We start from the raw sequence: 22309 nt of genomic DNA, 5'->3' as shown, positions 1-22309 counted from the left end.
TATTAGGGGTGGAAGTATTCAGATCCTTTATTTAATGTCAACGTTCCACAATGTGATAATATAAATACAAGAAAGGGTTTGCAGCTAAAATCCTACTTGTGTAGAAGAACAGAAGTATTATCATCAAGCTTAATTATTAATAAAATAATCAAGTACTCGTTTGGTAGAAAATCGACCCTTGTGATTTACAATGAATAACATATCCATACAGATGCATCCATTTATAAGTATCATGTTACCGCTGGTCGAGGGTTAGTTTTAAGGACTTTAAGGACTTCTCTCTTATCGTAGCTTTTTTTGTGAAATATTAAATAATTTAAACAGTTTATTATTATTATTATTATTCTTTTTATTATTATTGTTTTAAAAAAATGATTCTCTTTTTTTGCGTGATAAATTGATTACAGAGCAAGTGAAGACAAGTACAGGGACACATAAACAGTCGAAAGACAAAATATTTTTTATGTCATTTGAATAAGAACATGAGAAGTCTAGCGGGTAAATGTACATAAAAAAGAGCTCCAACCAGACTCCAACCAACCAAAAGGTTTTGAGCCACTGTTTTAATCTACAATACTTTGTATTAAGATTTGAATGTGACATTTTAATTTACCATTATGTGGATCTCTACCTCCTTCCCTCTTAAAAGAGCTGAAGTAGTTTCCTCTGTTAGGGACTCATATGCCACACATATTGGGACTAAAGCTCTCTGAAGGTAAACATATTCAGGAACTTTACATTAATTTCTGCCTTCCTTCTCTTTATATCTAATATACATTAAGGATGAGGGAGTTGTTTTAACAGGATGAACAGGTTTAAGGATGGAACAGAGAGCACCGTTGATCACGGCTGACTCTTTCTTCAAACATCCTCAGCTGATTCAGTTGATCCCCGCGCTCTCTGCCTGCCATGAACCCCATCTCTTGTTTTATGTCACTGCTGCTGCTGCTGCTGCTGCCGCTGCTGCTGCTGTTGCCGCTGCCTCTCCTGCAGTTGTCGTTCCCTTTTGGTGGGAGTCGGGCAGCTGACTGACGACCCCCACACGCGCTTGGGTGTCCACAGGCTGCCCCACATTCATTCATCCAGCAGGAGCCATGGAAAAAAGATCATGTGGAAATATGTTCTGTATCGTACAAGGGAGAACATTTACACAAAGCAAAAAACTATTGAGGATAGAAAAGAGTTGGAGTTATAAGATATAAAACTATATTTGTTGATAATGTATAAGAAGATTTTTCTCACAAACTGGCCTACAGTAAGTCACAAAAAAGGGCATAATAATATTAACTTAAAGGAATACTTCACCCCCAACAAGACAGTTTCTATATCCATTACTCTTTAATTAATCATGTTGTACCTTGAATTATTTGGATTATACTTCACAAACTCATGAGGGTTTGTAAATGTATATTTTAATATAGTTTTGCTGTTGTTAAACGCAGCCCACCTTTACTTTAATTCAGCAAGACTTTTCTCTGTTTTTTGATTCCTTGTTCCGCCATTGAAACATGCGAGAAATACAAAGTTTTCTTCACAAATTCAAATGAACACAGGGTGAGTTATTGATAGACAAATGATCATTATGCGGGTGAAGTATTCCTTAATATAATGTGTTAGTCTGAGAAGAGCAATCATAACTGCAGCGTGTGGATGAGTGAAGTGTGAAGACGTGTGCATTACTGAATATTACTGTATTACGTTACTGTTTACACTGTATATCTGGTAACACTTCATTTTACTGCTTCCAAAGTTTCCTACAACTAGACTAATATGTCACAAATTCATAAGCAGTTGGAAAATTAGTATTCAGTTGTTCTAATTGTTTTAATAGATCAAGGACATTCCTCTGGAAGTCCACAACTTCTCATACAGTCAACACACCTAACACAACTTTGAAGTGTCAAATCAAAGTTTCTAAGAAATGAGCATGAAGTTACAGGCCCTTAAGTTAAGCATTTTCACATATTCCTATAGCTTATATGATTTTAGACGTGACATTTTTGAGACATTTAGATATTCAGTTCACCATATGACTTACAGCTTGCATGCCTCTTTTTGTAGATGTATGTTGTTATGCTCCACTATTAACATACAGATAACAGTTTGAGATGCATTCTGTCTTTGTTTGCACTGAGAAGTCAATTAGTACGTCTTGTTTATACTTTTAATACTGCAGGCTGAGTCATTTAAATGATAGCGTCAAACTTCTTTGTCCATCTACCAGTGTTTTAAATAAAATGTTCATTTGTCAGAATGTCATTGCAATTAAGGGCTCTATGAATAAACATGATTCATCGTGACATTTGAAACATCCTCTCTCTCTCGCATACATTTTATACAGAGGCTTACCCAATTTGTGAGAAAATACCACGCTGTGGTTTGACCTGTATACTGCGGTGTACACTGATCCACCACATTGCAGCTCACCTGTCACCCGGTCACTCAGAGGCCTCCTGACTATTACAACAAGGCCATTTTAAGGGGGACGCAGGCCCCTGTGTGACACCCAGAACCCTTTTATGTCCTTAATTGTTTGGTTGGTGAGAACAGTCAGGGATGTGTTTCCTGTCATAACACCTTTTGGGGCTTTAGTAACAGATCAGAGCGTTGGTTTAGGGTGCTTAGGTTGCCATATTTCAAGAAATATATATATGAATTAAGCTTAAATGTAATGAAGGGGGGGCAACCTTTTGTTCAACTACATGGCTAATCGTGCTGCGCAATGTATTGTTACCTTTATTGTCATTGCGGTGCAATATTGCACTCAGGGATCTTTTGAGTTAGTAATTCAGAAGTAATCTTGTTATTGCGATATTCAGAAATGTTATCGTGTATATTTTCCTCATATCATGCAGCCCTAATTGCCAATGTGGAAATTCTGTATAGATTGTTACAAAACAGCCAAATAGATGTTCTCAATGATACGATCTGCACTTTATCATTAGTGTAAGTAGTTTTTACAGTCCTTCAATCTCAAATCTAAGGACCTCAAAGCATCTAAAGTCTTTGTGAATTATGGGAGTGAGTTGCCTTCACCTCTCCATCACCTGTTCTCTCTTTTAGCCTAAATGCCAGTGACCTTTGACCTTTCTGCTCCACTGCTTCACAACACGGGACCAGGCTCACGGCAACAGCTGTGTCAACCTCAGCCCTGGCAACTGGTGTGCCCAGGGAAGGACAGAGAGTGGCATTAATGTCAGACACGTAATGACTCAGCATCATGGCACCGTCTTTGTTCGGATCAAGCAGTTCACTTTTACATGTCGGTTTCTCATCGAAGCATTGTTATCATTGAACTGTTTTAGCTGTTTACTTTATTATGTATTCCCCCCCCCCTTACATGCTGCATACTTTTGCTCTTACACATTATACAACCTAAAGTATCTTTCAAACACTTTTTAAAAATGTAATTCATTGTTCAAACCTACTTTTCAAAAACTTTGACGCAGTATTTGCGACGGTAAACAAAGTCTTCCATTCAATATTGTACGTAAAAGTATAAAAGTATTAAAAAATGAAAAGTACAAAATGTAGTCATTCTGCTCAACAGCCCATTTCAGCCCAATAACATGTTATATTATTGGATTATAATTGTTGATGCATTAATGTGTTCATCACTTTAATGTTGCAGCTGGTAAAGGTGGAGCCTTTATATGCTACCAGGTATGTTGTGAATTTCACTAAGAGACAAATAAAGTTTATCTTACCCTATAATAATAAATTAAAAAAGATTGTATTTTGTATTATTAATCTGGATCTAGTAAATAAAGCTGTCAGATGTATGTAGTGGAATAAAAAGTTCAATATTTGCCTGTGAATTGTAGTGGACACGTACCTCAAAACTGTACATAAGTATAGTACTTGAGTAAATGTACTTATTTACTATAAACCACTGAGTATTTGTGAACATAACCTCACTCTCTAACATCTCAAAAAATATGTTTAAGCCATACTTTTACTGACCGATCTAACATCAATCACACGGGAGACGTTCTGCAATAGATGATTTCAAATTTAAAGTGATCTGTAAGGTTAAGTCTCCACCTCCCACAAGGAGTTTCCTCCAAAGAACAGAGGTTAATCTGCGAGGTTGTCCCATCCTGTGCATGTGCAGGACCTGATCTGGTGTCAGCTGCCAGTTTATTTATACCAATAGAAATCCATGCTATCCACTGTTGAAGAAACTGCTCTGGGGTTAGTCAGTCCAACTCCTACCTGCTGTCCCGAGGGAAATAATTTCCTCCTGCCAAGAAAAGTGTGTTGTGACCTCTCCAGAATCAGTGGGACATCGGGGTAGCTGGGTATGGCAGAGGGAACAAAGTGATTAGCAAACGGGGGCCCCGGTATGTGAACATGGGTTAAAAATAACCTCACTGACCCAATTTGTCGATGACATGCAACACTGATGCTGAGTCCCTGTGCTGTCTACTTCCCATTTAGGCTTAATTGTTCTTAAAAATGAACTTTTAAAGCAGTGCAACACTAACGTTAAATCCCATTCATACATTAGATGAGACTGTTCAGTGAGAGTTCTCATGGGATTCATTAGATCCACAAATGATCGCCTGATCATGATGATTGGACCTCAAATAAATTAACCAGAAGAGGGGTTGACAGATGAAAGACGAGATCTTTTGCATGATGCGTGACACATGATGAAAGAGAAGCAGATGATTAGATGAGAGACTTTGGCTGAACTGTTTGTCGGCCGATGAGCCAGTACGTGACAGTGATCAGCTGTCCCGTACAGAGAAACAGCAGGATTATTATTTGTGTCTTAACCATTGTGTCCGGTGTGAGCGACCAAGAATTCACTCAACAAACAAAAGTCATCGGATATTCCTAGCACTCCAGATATATCTGGCAGGGCCTTAGCGCATAGCTGACATTAGTGGAAATGTTGCATTTGTGATACACCCTGGCTTTGGGCCATGGGAAATATTAAACAACTGTCGAATTTAGACAACATCCTGTTGCGGAGAAAAACGGGAGCTACAAAGATGCGATGGGGTGGCTATTTGTGGACGGCGAGTGCCTTGAAAGTAGCGAGAGTTTTAGGTTTCAATATAAGCCCCACTCTCTGAGCTGGAGCTTTCTGTGAATGAGGCCCGGGTTCCTATCACACCCAACCCCAGCGCTGATTTTAGAACACAGGTGTTGACCTTAGTGGAGCGGCTTGTGCTTGCAGCAGAGGAAAATGAACCCCTGAGCTCGGCCTGTTTGCCTCTACAGTACTGGTAATCACTGTATGGCCACACAGATGCTTTCAAACAGTCATATAAGGACCTACAGATTATATATGATCACTTAGAAGATAATTAGCAAGTATGATGAAAAGAAAAGCGGATACTTGAGTCTGAATGGTTCATGATGGCCGAGGAGAAATTGTTGCACTATAATTGGTAACTTACTCGTTTAGTTTGTACATGATCATTATTTTTTTAACAATTCCTTTGATTTCTCCCTCTCCACAAATACATTATATATACATTCAGTGTTGTCTTGCAAGTGTCATGGCGGCAGGATGGTCACCTTGTGGCCAACGGAGAATTTATTGCTTGTTTTTATGGTGCCACAAGAGCATCCATATAACTTATTCACACTCCTCACATATCATTGGCTGTGCTTCATTAACGGAGGTTTATGTTACACTTTATCAAAGGATTCCCCACACTCGGTGGACTGTTAAGCAGATTGATTTGTCTTGCGGCTGCCTCACACAGGTCGTCATGTCATCACAAAAACATTGTAAGAGATGTTTCCGTCCCTTTTTCCTACACTGAAAATAATACAATGAAACTAGAGTGAAGCGCAAACAACTAACTGGGATGAAACTCAACCTTGTCTTCAGCTGTGACTCGTGGCCTGCTGTAACTGCTGTTCTGACTGTACCCCCAAACCCCAATAAAACACGCCCATCGTGCAGTTGCTTCCTTGTTTCTCTGTATCCCTCTCTTTCTCCCTTTTTTCTTTTTTTTTTTTCTCCAAAAAGGAGCCATTGACATTCGGTGTAAAAATCAAATCGGGGTGAGGTGGGGGCTGAACAGAGGAACGGCAGGGGTGTAGGGTGTCTCGAGCCCAGTGCGAACAGCTGAGAGGTGTGATTTCACAGGCTGGCTCCCCCCTGTCAGGGCCCTGATTGGGCCCGACAGGAGGCGCAGGAGAGGCCCGGGCTTCTAAAGGACACCAACAGGTGGGAGGCCGCTTTGGAGGGGGGCGCTCCTGGCGGGATAGAAAAGGCCGGTCTGCAAGGCCTGTTGTGAGCACAATCCACCGGGTCAGATATGGAGAAGGATGGTTGATCGAGGAGAGGAGAGGAGAGGGGCAGGATGAAGTTGGGGAATGGTTCTCAGGGAGCAGAGGTAGAGTTTGAGATGAGTTTTGGCATCGAAGGGTGGAAAGGGCAGTTTTAGGAACAAGGAGTGTGGTCGGTCTGAGAGTTTTGTCTTTTTTAGTGGTCACAGTCTTCCTTTTTTATCTCTGCTTTTGGACGTTTTGTAGGTAGCTTTTTTGTATTGGTTAAAGTGAAAGGGTACTATTTGGTAATACAGTGGCGTTGAGTCAAAAGTCTTCCAGATTCAGACCTTGAAGACTTTTTAGTCCTTAGCTTCCATGATAGGCAGCACCATGTGAGCAAAATCAGGCGTCAAAGCAGTTGTTAGATGTTTTCTTTAAGTTTTTTACGATCGAGCCTGACACCTCTGTCAGGTGAGGGGAAGCTGAGGTGTGATACAGGAAAGAATCAGGAAATTGTCATCACAGTTTAATCAAAGTAGAAGGGCTACTTTCTAATGGCCATTTGGTTCAGATCTGGTTGACATAGCAGCGAGTAGATATATGAAGGAAGTCACCACCAGACAGTGTAGCAGAGGCTGGCTGAACCCAATGAAGCCTCAAGCTCTACTGAAGCTGCTCACACCAAGAGGAGACGCAACAGAATTATATAAAGGTGAGTACAAAATTATCCCTTTTAACATTGATTTCTTATTATTTCTGTTCATGAAAAAAGACATTATTACACAGCTCTTGCATGATGTTTAGGAAATAGCACAGATTTTGACATTTGTCTGCTGGAAGTCAGAATTTGCTTCACTCTCCAGAGTTATCTAAACACAAAAGAGTTCAGCATCATCACATTGGCGTTACCCATGCAATTATGTGTATTAAATGTATTTGGTATTATTAATCTTAAATGTAATACAAACAATGAAGTTAAAATTCCTCTTTCAGTATCTAAAGGTCCTACGTTTTGCTTGTACTAGAAGATAATAGTAGGAAGATGAACCTCAAATAAGATAACCTTAAACTTGAAACTTCTTTTAAAACCAAATTTTGAATTTCTAAGAAGTCTGTGGCGCAGATGATTGAACGTCACGTGTTTCTTTAACCCCGTCCTTCCTCGCTCACTCTGTCACAGTTAACCATTGTTAAGCCGGTTGTTCCTGCTACTCTGCAACTGTGACTGTATAAATGGGTGCTTTGTCTCAGAGGAGAATCCAGTTGTTGCCCCTTGTGAGGACATGCTTCCTTATATCCCCATATTAATTCACCACTTATGGAATGTAAGGAAGTGTGTGGTTTCAAGGGGACTTGAGCGCCAACCATACTGAGAAGAAGAGACACACTGATTCTTTTTTTTATGGTAGAAAGAAATGGAGCTTCATTTAGCACGTGTGTGCCTTTGTCTGTTTTATGAGATGGGAGGGGGATGTCAGGGTTCATGAGCATGTGTGGTGTGTGTGTGTGTGTGTGTGTGTGTGTGTGTGTGTGTGTGTGTGTGTGTGTGTGTGTGTGTGTGTGTGTGTGTGTGTGGCAGGACAACAGGTGAAAGGCCTTTTCCCTCTCCTTCAGCTCAGACACATGCACAGTTGGTATTACTCTCAGTGCCGATGATCAGCTCTCAGGGACTTCTTGAAAAATTCCTGTCCTGCTCCAATGGCTGACAGTCAAGGAGGATTGACAGACCACAGCTGTCACCCATTATAGCAACCGCACGACTCTCAAAAAAGAAGAGGGGAGGGGAGGGATGTGGAGCTGTCACTGAGTGAAGGTTTGCTCTTGTAGGCTGGATTTGGAAGTAAATGGGGCAATGTCACCGGCTGTCAGGTTTCCCAAACCTCTAAATAGGAACTATCTGCTTGGTAACATGGAGACACTTTCTGTAGCTATGCGGGATATGTCAGTAGTGGCTCAGTGATGATGTTCTTTTTCTTTCTCTGTGTTTCATCAGGTAAGGCTGAAGAGGACATGACGGCCTGACCACTCGCAGAAGATGTCCACCTTCTATTTCCTCTCTTTCTCCTCTTTCATTTCCTTCTGTTTCTACGTCCTCTACTCTTATCCTTCCCTCTCTCCTCTCCTCACCGCATGCACTCCTCCTGCTCTCACTCGCTCTGCCTCTTGCAGTCGAAGCAACACGCCTTGCTGTGGCTGGTCAAACGGAACCAAGTCAGGTGTTTCTGTGAGGTTTGGTCCCCTTCAACCAGCTACTGCGTCGTGAATTCAGTCAGCGTGGAATCAAAGACACAGTGGCGTTGTGGTGTGTGCTGTAAACTATGGAGGCGGTAGTCTATTGACAATGATATATCATTTATTTTCTTCAGTAGTTTGGTGTTGGTTGTCTCCTGCATGACAATGGATGTTTGAAAAAGCAAATAAAAGATTTCTGACAACATACAGTGGTGAATTACAATTTATTTTAAATGTCTAAAGTTTCAAAAATGATTACTAATTTTAAAATACAGATTCTTACAGATACAGAGTCAAATGTTCCTATACAAGCCCATTTTAAACACTTTTATACAATATACATAATACATACATAATACATTTATACATAATACATACAAAATTATAATAGTTATAGTGTATCCTATTGTGTATTCAAATAAGCAATACATGGTTTTATCAGCCACAACGGTGACTGTCGGTATTATTTTCACATTTTAGGTCTGTGTGTGTCTGTGTGTGTGTGTGTGTGTGTGTGTGTGTGTGTGTGTGTGTGTGTGTGTGCGCATCATCTACAGTTAAGGTCTGATGATGCACTACAAAAAGCAATACGTTGTTCAGCAAAAAATACCTTCACCAAAAAGTCTAACTTGACCTGTTTAAAGGGAAATGATACTCAATGATAATTGATAACTTTAATAATAATAATAATAATAATAATAATAATAATAATAATAATAATAATAATAATAATAATAATATAAATTATACCTCTTTTGAAGGATTATTTTGTAAGAAGCTGTAGTCTTTGTCTATTGTCCTTCAAAATATTAAAAAAGGCAGCAGAAACTAAATTGTGTGAATTGATAATGTGTAAATAGAACTGCTCAATATTGAACAGAGTGTTCGCTTAATTATTTTCCCAAATAAACAAAGAATACGAATAATCGTTGGTCTGATTATAAATGCAATGTGGTTAGAAAAATTAAGCCTTTTTTGAGATTGTGATAGAACAGGGGTATTCAACTAAATTCTAAGAGGTCCAGTTAGAGAACATTTCCGAGCAAAGGTCCGGAGCATCGTAATGTCTAACTTGAGTTATGAATTAATGTGATATATATTGTAGTAGCCTCGTAGCTGTATCAACGTCTGCACGTCATCAACAACTGACTGTCAAAATCTAATGAAGAAAGTACAATTCAAAAACATTTAGACAATATTTATTGTCACTTAACATTGAACTATACAGATATATATATAATACTGTAGATATGTATAATGTTCTTCTCGGGCTGCATTTAAAAATAAAAGTGAGAAAATAAATAAAATAGCTTTTGAAAGTGTGTAGCAGCAGCTTCAACTGTTTCACATCTTGATTTAACTCTCAACCAGTGTTAGAATAAATCTCAACACATTTTAACAATTGAACAGTTTAACCCAGACTAGCACATCCTGGGTTAAACTGTTCTCTGTGGCTGATGATGCTGACAGGTGGCCTATTTGCTTTATTTTGTCACAAATCAAAATCATATTGGGCTGGTTATTTTCTGTGCTCTCAGTTCAGACTTGAGAGGGTATGTTTGGTCAAAAACGCTGTGCTTTGTCTCATAGTGGCGTTTCACATCACCACTGTTAATGAGCACCACGGTCTCTGAGCATATGAGACGCTGGTGTTGTGCTCCCAGTGCATGATGAATGAGTCCATTCTGGGTTGAAAGCTCTGTTGACTTCTCTCTTCTTGGAGAGCACCATGAGTAGTTATTGTTCTCTCCCTGTCTGCCGCTCACTCGTCTCTTCGTCTGTGTTTCTCTCCCTTTCTTCGTCTTTTCTTCCTGTATCGCTAACTCGTCTAATCGCTTTCCATCTGTCACGCACCTCTCGCCTCTCATCTGTCTGTATTCAGAGTCGCAATGTTTGCAGCCTGGAATGCACATATTTGATTGGCTGAGTAGCATCACGTGAGATGGCTTAACTCGCATGCAATTGGTCTGTGAGTTTCCTGATCCGCTAAACCAGTGCCGTAAAAATGAAAAAAGCTGCGCCGGTTAAAATAGAAGCGCCCCGTCAAAATTGAAAATCCCTCAATAATTTATTTATTTTAGGCCCGGGTCCGGATAGGTCGGCGTCCTGGTCCAGAATCGGACCGCGGTCCGCCTGTTAGTGACCCCTATGATAGAGGAATCACAACAACTAAAGTTAGTAGTTTAATTCATGAAATCACATGAAATCACATGAAATCACATGAATACACACACACTACAAAAAGGTCATTATCACCATACAGTACGTGCATAGATCACACTCAAAATCTTGAATCTCATTTAACAGATGTTTTATCTTCTTTTATTTATTTGTGTAATTGTTTCTCGAGTCAAATTTCTGCCCAGTCTGACAGAGCACCCTGAGTCTCTACCAGAGGATTCAGAACCACCGACAGCCTCCATGATCCAACAATAACAATAATTATGTTTGGGGATGTTTTGTGTTTTGTGTGATAATATATCACAGGAATTGTGAAAGGCCAACAAAACTGGAAGCCTCCATTCAAATAAAGTGCCCTGTTACTATTAAAGTGCCTGCTGGTTTGCTACTTCACACCCATTTCCATCACCCATCTGTGAGTCTTTGAAAAAACTCAAGAAACTAAGTTGCAAAGAGTTCAGCAAATCCAAAAGTAAAGAACAGTCTTTAACATAGGTTATGATTCTGTGTTACTTTTCATACTGCATGTTATATCATTTATACGTTATATGTTAAAGTAGGTTAACTTTCAAAATGGTGGTCATAACAGAGAATTAATGCATATTTAGTAAGGACCCCTCAATTATAAATCTACAATATCACAATTTTTTGTATTAATTTAATCAAATTTAAATATATAGGTTGAAGGTATGCTTGTAGTTACAAAACAAGCAGCACAAGGATTCAATCAACAATCAGAATCAAAGGGATTCAGTGGAAATATACACAAATCATAATAATACATGTACTCTAGACAATTTACTCAAAGCAACCTGAATGTCATGCAGTTTAGTGAGATGTACTGATAATTAAATACAGATTATAAACTGTGTAGAACACAACTATGTATGATGAGTAAAATGAGCAGAATTCCTCTATGGATAAATTAGAAATAAATATTAAGTAAAACTGTAACAAGGTGGTCTGATCATTGAGCAGAAAGCTGTTATTAAAGTGTGCAGAATGCAGTCATCCCGGACTGAGATGGGATATTCATTAATACAACTAACAACTGCTTATCACAAAATAACTTATGATAAGAATTAATTAAAAGCTCATTAAATAATTTCCCTTTGGAAAAGAGGCGGCAGTATCATGTTTATCCACAAGGGGGCGATATAGGTTTCCCGGGCGGTAGTTTGTGCAGCAGCAGAGGAAGTTAAGCAGCAGCGTAAACATGGCTGACAGTGGAGTGACAGGTGAGTTCGTGAGTGTGTAACAGCTGGACTTTATAACTGTTCCCTGATATTTTCATTACCTGACTGTGGGTGCGGGGACAAAATGTCTTACACTTATAGTCTTTGTTTTGTGGTCTTTTGGTTTGGCTTGTAGCAAAGTTAATTCCCCTCTATGCGAGTGCTGCTAACGTTAGCATTTCAAGCAAGTCGGCGGTACCTTTGCGCGAGACCGAGTACTAACGGCAGACATCGTGATGCTATTGCATCATCTTTTTGATTAGTGTTTTTTAATGAACAGAACAACTAAAATGGCTGTTTTAAGTTGTCACTGTCTGCTGGTAATGGTAGCAAACCAGTTATGTGACTGGTGATGTTAGCATATTGCCAGAGCCAGCTAAGAGCATCACCAAAACAGAAGGACTGGCAGCTAAATGAAGGCTGGTCCTGTCATTACAGCTCGTTAGTGATAACACCAACAGAAGTGTGCGATAAACAGATGTAATAATATCATCATGCATTGGTTGTTTTACAGATGAACCTGTCACAAAAGATGGCATAGACCGAGCAAAGGTTAGTATTTTGTTGAATGTTGCCACAGTCTCATTTAAGGCTACATACTTGGCTTGATTGTAATGTTTTTTAGTTGACCCACTTCTTGACATGTTTGCTCCACAGACTGAAGGCAAAGAGCTGACCAAAGAAGAGAAGCAAAGGCTGCGGAAAGATAAGAAGAATCAGAGGAAAAACAAAGAGAAAAAAGATGACAAGGCTTCACAGGAAAGCAAAGAGAAGCCTGTCAGTGCAGCTGCTCCATCTCCCCAGCCTCCAGCACAACCCTCACAGAAAGGTGCACAATATGTAGACAGCGGCTTGTGGTTGAATGCATGGAAATGTGTCATATAAGGCACATTCGTATTAAATTGTCACTTGGCACATTGCTTTGCAGCTGACAGTGGATTACAGCTGTGATATTTGTCAAGAAAATGTTCTTTCTAACTGTGATCCATTACTGTAATTAATCTTCACCCTGACCCCGCTGCGTCTCCCTCAGCTCCTTCAGCAGTGACCACTCCTGCACAGGTTCCTGTGTCTGCCTCAGAAACTCAGCAAGCTAAGAGTAAAGCAGACTTGAAAGCTGAGAGGAGAGCTCGGCAAGAGGCTGAGAGGGCCTCCAAACAGGGCAAGAAGGGAGACGTGGGACCGCCGGCCTCCACAGGGAAACCTAAAGCTCTGCCTAGTGAGCTGCAGCCAGGTAATTTAGTAGCCAGGAGGTCAGCTTAAGGTCTATCTTAAATTATACATTATATACTGTGGAGAGAGTCACACTTTGTATGTGTTTCCAGTGGTGAAGAGGCTCCCAGAACATGTTCAAGTGGACAACCCGGACGTTTTAAAGAAACTGGCAAAGAAATTGGAGAGACAACAGGTTAGTTACTTTATGCTTCATCTCTAAAAACCTTGAATCATCAGCTTGCCTCGACATAATGAGCATACACTGCCAGTCACAACTTTTGTGTGTTAACATTTTTGGTTACATCTTGAGCATAATAACTATGAATAAATTCATTGTAAAAAATCTTTAAACGTAGAAAAAAGGAGGAACAGACAAAATGAATCAAGGCATGATGTTTATTATTTACTAATCTCATTTGAAATAACTAATTAGGAATTGCATGGATCTTGGTAGTTTTAATCAGACACCTGTTGCGAATAACAAACTATAAAATGTGTTTTGTTTGTTATTTATATGTGAGCGCTGCATATTTCTCTGGTCCCGATCAACAATACCAAGCATAACCCTAGGTTTTTGTTTTAATACTATTAATGAATATTATTCATTCTGGATTTCCTGCCGCCTCCTCTGATGACTGCGAAAGCTTCTAAATTGCTTTGTTGACAAGATCAATGGTTTCAGTGTCCACCTTCTCTCAGTGCTGTGGTCCGTCGTCAAGTGCATTATCGTGAGGCGGGATTCCACAATGGAGCCAGGTCTCTCTCAGCCTGAGTCTTTTCTCATCCATAGTTATCGCTTAGACTGCCAATTTGTGTTCTTTTGGGGACAGGGATTATGATGTCTATCTTTAGGCAGGATGGGATGATGGCTTGTGCTAGGGAAAGATTACAGATCTTAGTGAAGATGGTTTGGACAGCACATGGTTTAACTATTTTCTTTGGTACTTTGTCCGAACCAGCGGCCTTCTTCAGCTTCACTGAACTGAGCGTGGTCCACCTTCACAGTGCTTCTGATTGTAATGTATCACAAAGGCTAATAAGTAAGAATTGTCATTGGGATTTGACACTTGTTCCACCAATAGGTCATTAAAATACAAAAGTATTTGAGACACTGGACTGTTATCATGGGAAGAAAATGTCAGTTCATGATGGAGAAAAGGCAAGTACTGCAAGGAACAGAAAGTGAAAGACAAGTACAGGATGAGTTAAAGTGATCAAGAAGATCTATGCTATACCCAGTTACCTTTTGGTCTTTTCCAGTAAAATAAAAGTGATTTCTGCATTAACTTATAACTTTTCATTACCAATTGTCTAATCCTAGGGTATTTACAACAAGGACAGTTCCCTAAACGTCATCAACAGTCCTAGAACACACTGTTTACAAATGAAAAGTGTGTTGATCTTGTTTTGTACCTCGTTGCAACCCCACATAAGTCCTAACTGCATGTGATCGTACCTAACATTTCTTTCAGACACCAGGGTACAATGCTGCTACAAATGTCCAGGTCCGTCTTTCTTAGATGTAAATGTGTGGCATTGACATTTGTCTAGTTTTGTTTGCTAACCTCAGTAATTGAAAAGTGAATGATGCAAATTTCTTCTTTGGTCCATTGAAGGAGTCGCCGTGGCGTGTTAATTGTATGTCTTTTGCTGTGCAGGTTTATGGGTGTACTGCTCTGTTTGTGTTTGCAGTGTATTTACAACAAAATCATACATAATACAAATTAGTGTGTGTGTGTGAATATCTCAATTTTGACCTCCTAAATTGCTGGGGATTGACGACAACAGGGCTGTAATCTGCTTTATTCCAGATCCCACTCCGCTCAGACTATGGCTACAAAGTCAGCCTGTTTTCTCATCTCCACCAGTACAGTCGCAAAGCCCCTCTAACACAGCAACTCGGGTAAACTGACAAAATGCCATTTAGTACAGTCGGTTGTTTGTATTGTCTGAGTAAAGTTAGATTTAAATCATGCCAATAATTTGTCCTAATCTTTTATTCTTACTTTAAATCTCAACTGTTGACTGTTTGTGTGTTGCAGCATTCCCTCCACAGTGATTCATCCTGCTATTGTTCGCCTGGGTCTCCAGTATTCACAGGGCATTGTAGCAGGATCCAACGCTCGCTCTGTCGCCCTGCTGCATGCCTTCAAACAGGTACAGAGCACAGACGTTTTAGTCTTTTACCTACCATCCCATTGTCCTTCCTCTCCAATATTTAGAGCAACAACAACAAAAGCTTTCATTTGTTTGGTTCTGTTTGTAATCAAGTACAATGAAAATGCAAGATGGAGACATACTCCTCATAGCGTTAAATGTTGTTTCAATGTTACTGCTACAGGTTCCTTTTTATACAAAGTTAACTGAGCAATACAATCCAGTTTCCAGCTTTTCAAACAATGCAATTTATCTCTCGGCTGTTGTATTGCAGCTCGGCGTCACATTTTCTGCATCCAGTAATTCACTGCAATGTCTTCAGAAATTGCTTTCTCTAATGCAAGATTTACATAGCTATTTATTATTTTTTGTAATTTTTATTAATATAAATTTTATTGTGAACCAATTTAAAGTAAACAAACTAAAAGCAATGTTTTTTCCTCTGCTCCAGGTCATAAGGGACTACACTACGCCTCCAAATGAAGAGCTATCTAGAGACTTGGTCAACAAGCTGAAACCTTATATCAGGTACAAAACATTTATCTAATTGTATGCATCATGTATCATCAGTAGTTTAGTTTTACTTTGTCCTAATCAATATACGTTTTATTACTAACTGTTCTCCTAATTTGTCACTACATGAATTACATTTTACAGTTTAACACATACTTTTTCCTTTTTGTCTTATTTTTCTTGCAGTTTTTTGAATCAATGTCGCCCTCTGTCTGCCAGCATGGGTAATGCAATCAAATACATCAAGAAAGAGATCTCCAATATTTCCAGTCAATGCAAAGAAAAAGAGGTCATTGTCACACTTGTTTTTCTCACAATTTAGCCAAAGGTCATAAACTTAACGTGTTGTAGCGAACAAATACCATAGATACAATAGAGTTGTTACTGATTTACAGTTTCCATCTCTTCCACGTCTTTTTCTCTGTTCAGGCAAAGAGCAAGCTGCTGAGCTGTATCGATCGCTACATTGAGGAGAAGATCATCCTTGCTGCTAAAGCTATTGCCAAGTCCGCCATAGAAAAGATCAGTGATGGAGATGTCATCCTAGTTTATGGATGGTAAGCCTCTTAAAGTGACATGCAAGGGGGGGGAAATGTTTAATGTCATAACTGTGCGTGTGTTTTTAGTTTTTGAATCTGCAGTTTCCTGTTGCCAAGCATTGCAAAAACAAAAATGCAACGCTCATGTATCCAGACCTTAAATCCTACTTTTAAACAACTCTTTAACACTTTCTCTTCCTTTTTCTTGTCTTGTCTCGCCCATTTAACTCTCATCTTCTTCCACATTCTCCTCGAACAATACTTATTGCTATCTCTACTTCCATATTTCTCTGCCCAGCTCGTCGCTGGTCAACCACATCCTGTGCGAGGCCTTTGAGAAGAACAGGAAGTTCCGTGTGATCGTGGTGGACAGCAGGCCTCGACTGGAGGGCCGGGAGGCCCTGAGGCGTCTTGTCCAGAGAGGCATCAGCTGCACCTACGTCCTTATCTCGGCTGTATCGTACATTCTTCCAGAGGTACAAGGAGTAGCCAACGCACGTTAAATGTATCACTTTTTTTGTGTGTGTCATAATGATGCCTTGAATTTGGACCTCCATAGGTATCGAAGGTGTTCCTCGGTGCTCACGCTCTGCTGGCCAACGGTTACGTCATGTCTCGCGTGGGGACATCACAGATAGCTCTTGTGGCCAAAGCCTTTAACGTGCCTGTGCTGGTGTGTTGTGAGACCTACAAGTTTTGTGAGAGGGTGCAGACGGACTCCTTCGTATCCAATGAACTAGGTATGGACAAAGAGTCAGCGGCTTGTTGGATTTGTTACGTAACTAAATGTTTTGTTTGTTTTAAGTGACTTGCTTCTCTGTTCCCTTCACTTAAATTTAGTGGTGTAAATCACAAAGTTTATCACGATACGATATTATATCCATACATACCATATTTGCTGATATGATGCATATAAGCGATATCGTATGCCCATTTAACAAAATCAGTTCATATCTGCTAACAAAACATGGTTTGAAAATTGTTATTTCTGGGCTCTTCTAGAAGTTTTTAATGAAACGCAATCTATTCTTTTTATTAAAATAGATCTTCACAATAAAGTGCTTCATTTCTCGTGCTTAAGTGTAAATGTTTTTTTATCTCAAGAATTTCAAAATATGGGCGTATCTTTAAGATATTTATCTGTTTTCACTTTGCATCGATGAGATTGTATTGATGATTTATTAATCCAGATCAATGGATCTTTACACCCCTTCTTAAAATGCTACTTTAATACTCAGTTTGACGTCTGTATTGATCTTAATTACCTTCAAACATTAGTTTCTATTAAATAATTTATCTTCGTCTGTGCTTTCCAGATGACCCTGATGACCTCATTGTGACCCGTAAAGGGACGACCCAGCTTGAGCATTGGCAGGAAGTGCCCTCACTTGGCCTGCTTAACCTGGTGTATGACGTGACGCCGCCTGATTTCGTGGACTTGGTCATCACAGATCTGGGAATGATCCCGTGCACCTCGGTCCCCGTGGTGCTGAGAGTCAAAAACGTGGACCAGTGAAAGACCTCCTGCTCATATCAGTCAGAGCTCGGAGTTTGTGAGCTTGAATGCTTGCACACAACACAAAATACCGTGCTTTAAGCATGCAATAAATATATATCTGAAATGGCATACGCTTTTTAAACGGAGTCCATGTGTGTTTTTATAGTAGGATTGGATAATTACAGAGATTTGTTTCCCTTGTGGTGGGGAGGGTAGTTCTGTCTTTTGTTTTAATATTGGATATAGGAAGATGTTTTGATGGATCCATGTTGAGAACGGTTCCCTTACAACAGAACATTTAATTGCCAGTATTTAGAGCAGGACAATTCCACTGTGGTTCAAAACACGCACTCTGTCAACCACAGCATTTTAAACTAGCCAGAAATGGCTCCACAATTACAGTCGGAGCTGCAGTCGCCCGAAGAATTTATGAGCCACAAAATTCCTCTGCTTAGTTTTTAATGACCTGATCAATTGAACAGGATAAAGAGTGAAGCATAAACCACGATTTTGTTGGCAAAGGATCCCAGATTGTCATGTGCACAATGCCTGATGCTCGCATGCTTCAAATCTCATTGGCACACATTTTGAATTCAAGGGGAAAACGAACGTAGGAAGCAAATTTCTATCAACAGCTAACTGTCTTTTTCCTCCACCTGTAGCTATTATGCAGGAGTTATATTCAGTTATCTGGCTATTTATTGAACATACTAGGACTGCTTATGGCACTGTATGTCTTTGCTAATTAGGTGACATTTCCGGACAAGTGTATACAAATGAGCAAAAGCTTATATGTGCATAATTTAATTCAGGCAAAGCAATACATGTATTGTTGTGAATATTTTATTAGAATCCTGAATCTCATTGGGAAGAAGCATCAAAACTACTCGCCCATCAACATGAAGACATTTGACTGATGAACATATTGTAGAAGATGAAGTTAGTGTAACTCACCAGTAGGCACGCAACATTTTCCATCTTTGAATCGTAACATTCAAGATGTAACAGCAGAAAAGCAGGTGAGGACTAAATAACAGTGTAGTAGTTAAACTGACTTTAAAATACAACTTAATACAGAACAAAACTTAAAATTTAGATGCATATGGTTCATGGAGTGAACCTGACTTGGTTTTTGCTGTGAGTGAAGTAAATGTTCAACAGGCAGAAACAACAATTTGCCAATTTTTTTTTACAGATTTCCTCAAATGTGCTTAAGGACATGTAGTTCCAACGTGTAAACTCAGACACATTCAGTGCACGTTAGGCACAGCGAGCAAATACTTAAACACAGCCGGCTCATTAACATATCTTGTGTCAGTCAACTACGTTTGAAAAATATAATTAAAGTGGTAACAGTGGTATTTATTGCCAAAAATGTAAAACGATTAAAAAACTTAAAATGAACTTTCTCTCTAAAATTGCAGTGATGATGCAGTAAAAATAAAAGATCAGTTAAAAAAATGTACCTAAATAAAATAAAGCCGACACAAAAGTAAAATAAAACAGTCTAAAAAGAAGTCTGGGGTCACCGCAGACTGTGTCAGCATTGTCCCTTTCAGTTTCAGCTCAGTAGATCATTGCAGATAAAGAAGTCGAGTGCACTTCAGCCTCAGAGGGGTTTGGCCTTTCGTCTCTGGGTGACCCACAGCAGGAACGAGATCACAACTGTAGAAGCTCCAAGAGGTCCAAACACCTGGAGAGCTGGGAACTCCCCCTATTGACAATAAAAAAAAAAAAAAAACATACCTTCTTATAATCAAAAAGATTCACATGCACCAATGTTAAACTTCATAAAGGGATTGATTCGGATAAAGCTGCTTGCAGAACTGACCTCTCGAAGACACTTGTATCCTCGATAGCCGTCAGCACAGCTGCACTCGAAGAAGCTCGGGCCATAGGGGGCGCAGAGGGAGTTTTCCGGGCAGTTAATGGCTGAGGATTGTTAATTATTAAGATGGACAGTTGTCATGCGTTACCAGAAGGATACTGGAGTTTTACATTTGATGTGTAACAATGGAAGAGTATCAGTTGTAAACTTACACAGCTGTCCAGTCTGGTTGCACATATCTTTCTGTCCTTTACAAATACGATTTCCATCTTTGAGCTCCACCTTTTCCCAAGAAGCGTTGCCCCCTGGACAAACTATGTATTGTGGCAAAATCCTATGGACGCACAAAAATAGTGTTACATTTGTTTTAATCTTTATACTCATGAGCAGCTGTCTTAGTTTAGTTTCTGTAACAGAATACTTACATGTAATTTAACTCAATAAATCCTTGAAATGCTGTGTCGCTGATGTTGACAATGGGATTGAGTGAGAGGTCTCTGCAAAGCAAAAGTTTAAACGCTTAAGAATTGTATCAAGTCTCAAAACCCATCACCTATTTCAAAATAACCCCACAGAGTCACTAAGGAAGTGTTCAAGCATGGTCTTCTGTACACTATATTTTATAAAAAGTTATGAAACTGTAGTTACTGTACATACATCATTAAGGATGTTGATGCTCCCTGAAGATCCTCCACGTGAGTCAGTGAACAATTGGACAGATCCAACCTGACAAACAAAAAACTTTGTTGAGACATTAACAAAACAAACATCATTATTTAGTTTATCTTACTTTTAAAAGTTGCAACGGCGGCCGCATGTGTCGTCATTGGTATGAAACTGGGACAAAGGCTACAGCATTAGCACTGGCAGCTAGTTATTATTGACAGAATTTAGGTTTTGTTTTATTACGTCTGGACATTTATTTAGTTTATACATTTTGAGACAGAGTGCAGATCTACCTAAGCAAGCAATGCAGACAATAATGGTGTTAAATAAATGTTCATTTAAGTTCAGCAATTCTTTGTCTAATATGTTATTATTTTTATTAAATTGATTAATGTTATCAGATCCAAAAAAACAACCCTGCTCTTTTAATATGGGCTTCGGTATAGGCCATTGAAAAACCCATGTCGGTCTACCACTACTGGAACATTACATACACATTCTGGGAAGGTCTGTTTCTATGCAAATTCATAACTGAGCAGAAGAAAGGTTTTTTTTGCAAAATCAGAATACTGAAAAAGTTCTAATGATCTTCCTTTGGTTGCCAAATAAGGTTACACTGTCTGTACTATGATATTCATTACAAAAAAGTATATCAACAAAGATAAACAAATACTAACAAGTACAGCAAAGAATATATAAAAGATAAAATAACAGAAGGAAATAATGAAATAAATAACAAAAATAATCTAAAAGAAAATAAAGGGATACAATCATACACAGATTTACTTTGCTACTTTGCTGCCTTGTAACTTATCTATTTATACTGGTGTTCTTCACAGTATTTTTTTACTTTTACAACATGCCATTTATAACTTGATGTCATCTTTCCAACAGACCTTGAAGGCGACATAAAAATCCTACCCGATGATGTGTTCAGGGTCGCTTGTGTTGTCATTTTTCAAGCAGCAGCGTCCGTCTATCCGACCAGCGGATACGGAGCAAAACTGACCCACTGCGGTGCCATTTAGGATTGTACCGTTGCAGAGCTCACATACCTGCGATTATAAATCATTACGAGGGAAAAAAAGAGCAACAACATTCCCGGTCATCCTCTCTGGCACCTACAGCTAACTTACTGTACATCCAATAAAACACGCTGTTTTTTAATGATATGTGGATACCGGTAAAGACCACAGTTGTTACATTGCCAAACCCAAGTCTTACCTGCAGTTCAGTCAGTTGATAACTTCCGTAAAAACATAAATTAAAGATAAAAATAAGCACTACAGGTTTCAGCAGGCTGAACCCAGCTTTCATTTTCATGGTCTGAAGTCATATGATCCTACTGTAGCAGACATGTGACAGGAAGCTGGTCCAACACTTTATCCACAAATCTAACTTAATTTTGCGCTATAATTACGCATACACTCAATTTGGAGCATTTAAAAAAAACAATATTAAAGAATAAAAAAGCGGAACGTAAATACATACAGTTAGCATCTAGCTTGTTTATTTGAGCAGGATATTTTATAACACATCCAAACAATTATTTATGCAGCTCATCAAAAAGCCTTCGGTTTAATTTAGAGTTTTAATGAAAGCAATACATTCTTTACGTAAAACCTTCAAAGCATAAAGCATTCAAGCTTTATTTTCTCTTTAAAATATATATATTTTTGGAGTGCATCAAAGCCCACATGTCAACGTGATTTAACATTATCAGCCTTATATAATTACATTTTTAAAATTGTTGACAAAATGTAGACGCATTTTTTTCTGACTGTAATGAATTTTGACTGCGCTTTCACTGTCACTTTGAGTTGCACCAAATAAAGTGGCGACTTCAAGTTAGCCAATTTTATGAGATTCAAAATATAGAGAAAAACATTTTTGCGGCACATTTATAAAATAATAGTATACAATTATTAATTCAAGTGTAAAACGTGTGACGGAAATTATGCCAGTGTGGTCTTATTTCTTCCCCTTGAAGAGTGAACCACCCCCAGCT

At 39.0% G+C, this 22309-nt stretch overlaps 2 protein-coding genes and 1 long non-coding RNA gene across 3 annotated transcripts; 2 read left to right on the top strand and 1 right to left on the bottom strand.

Moving 5' to 3' along the window:
* Positions 1 to 6247: 6247 nt before the first annotated feature.
* LOC115003669 (uncharacterized) lies at positions 6248 to 8674 on the top strand. Its single transcript, XR_003831686.1, has 3 exons — positions 6248 to 6949; positions 7817 to 8141; positions 8231 to 8674. It is a non-coding gene; the product is annotated as an uncharacterized LOC115003669 (long non-coding RNA).
* Positions 8675 to 11790: 3116 nt separating this feature from the next.
* On the top strand, positions 11791 to 17953 carry eif2b4 (eukaryotic translation initiation factor 2B, subunit 4 delta). Its single transcript, XM_029426045.1, has 13 exons — positions 11791 to 11888; positions 12400 to 12437; positions 12543 to 12714; positions 12919 to 13119; positions 13211 to 13293; positions 14912 to 15003; positions 15143 to 15257; positions 15709 to 15785; positions 15957 to 16059; positions 16200 to 16327; positions 16608 to 16785; positions 16869 to 17049; positions 17626 to 17953. The coding sequence occupies exons 1-13, from the start codon at positions 11867 to 11869 to the stop codon at positions 17823 to 17825; spliced, it is 1590 nt and encodes a 529-aa protein (XP_029281905.1). The 5' UTR covers positions 11791 to 11866; the 3' UTR covers positions 17826 to 17953.
* Positions 17954 to 18634: 681 nt separating this feature from the next.
* On the bottom strand, positions 18635 to 21672 carry atraid (all-trans retinoic acid-induced differentiation factor). The gene is made up of 7 exons (XM_029462583.1): positions 21526 to 21672; positions 21223 to 21356; positions 20293 to 20361; positions 20061 to 20132; positions 19848 to 19969; positions 19639 to 19739; positions 18635 to 19521 (listed from the first exon to the last, which is right to left on the bottom strand). The coding sequence occupies exons 1-7, from the start codon at positions 21622 to 21624 to the stop codon at positions 19417 to 19419; spliced, it is 702 nt and encodes a 233-aa protein (XP_029318443.1). The 5' UTR covers positions 21625 to 21672; the 3' UTR covers positions 18635 to 19416.
* Between the last annotated feature and the right edge of the window lie 637 nt (positions 21673 to 22309).

The sequence above is a fragment of the Cottoperca gobio genome, chromosome 24 (genome assembly GCF_900634415.1).
Source record: "Cottoperca gobio chromosome 24, fCotGob3.1, whole genome shotgun sequence".
In the NCBI taxonomy this organism is placed as follows: Eukaryota; Metazoa; Chordata; class Actinopteri; order Perciformes; family Bovichtidae; genus Cottoperca; species Cottoperca gobio.
Note: the sequence above shows the minus strand (reverse complement) of the source record. Positions and strands in the feature narration are given on the sequence as shown.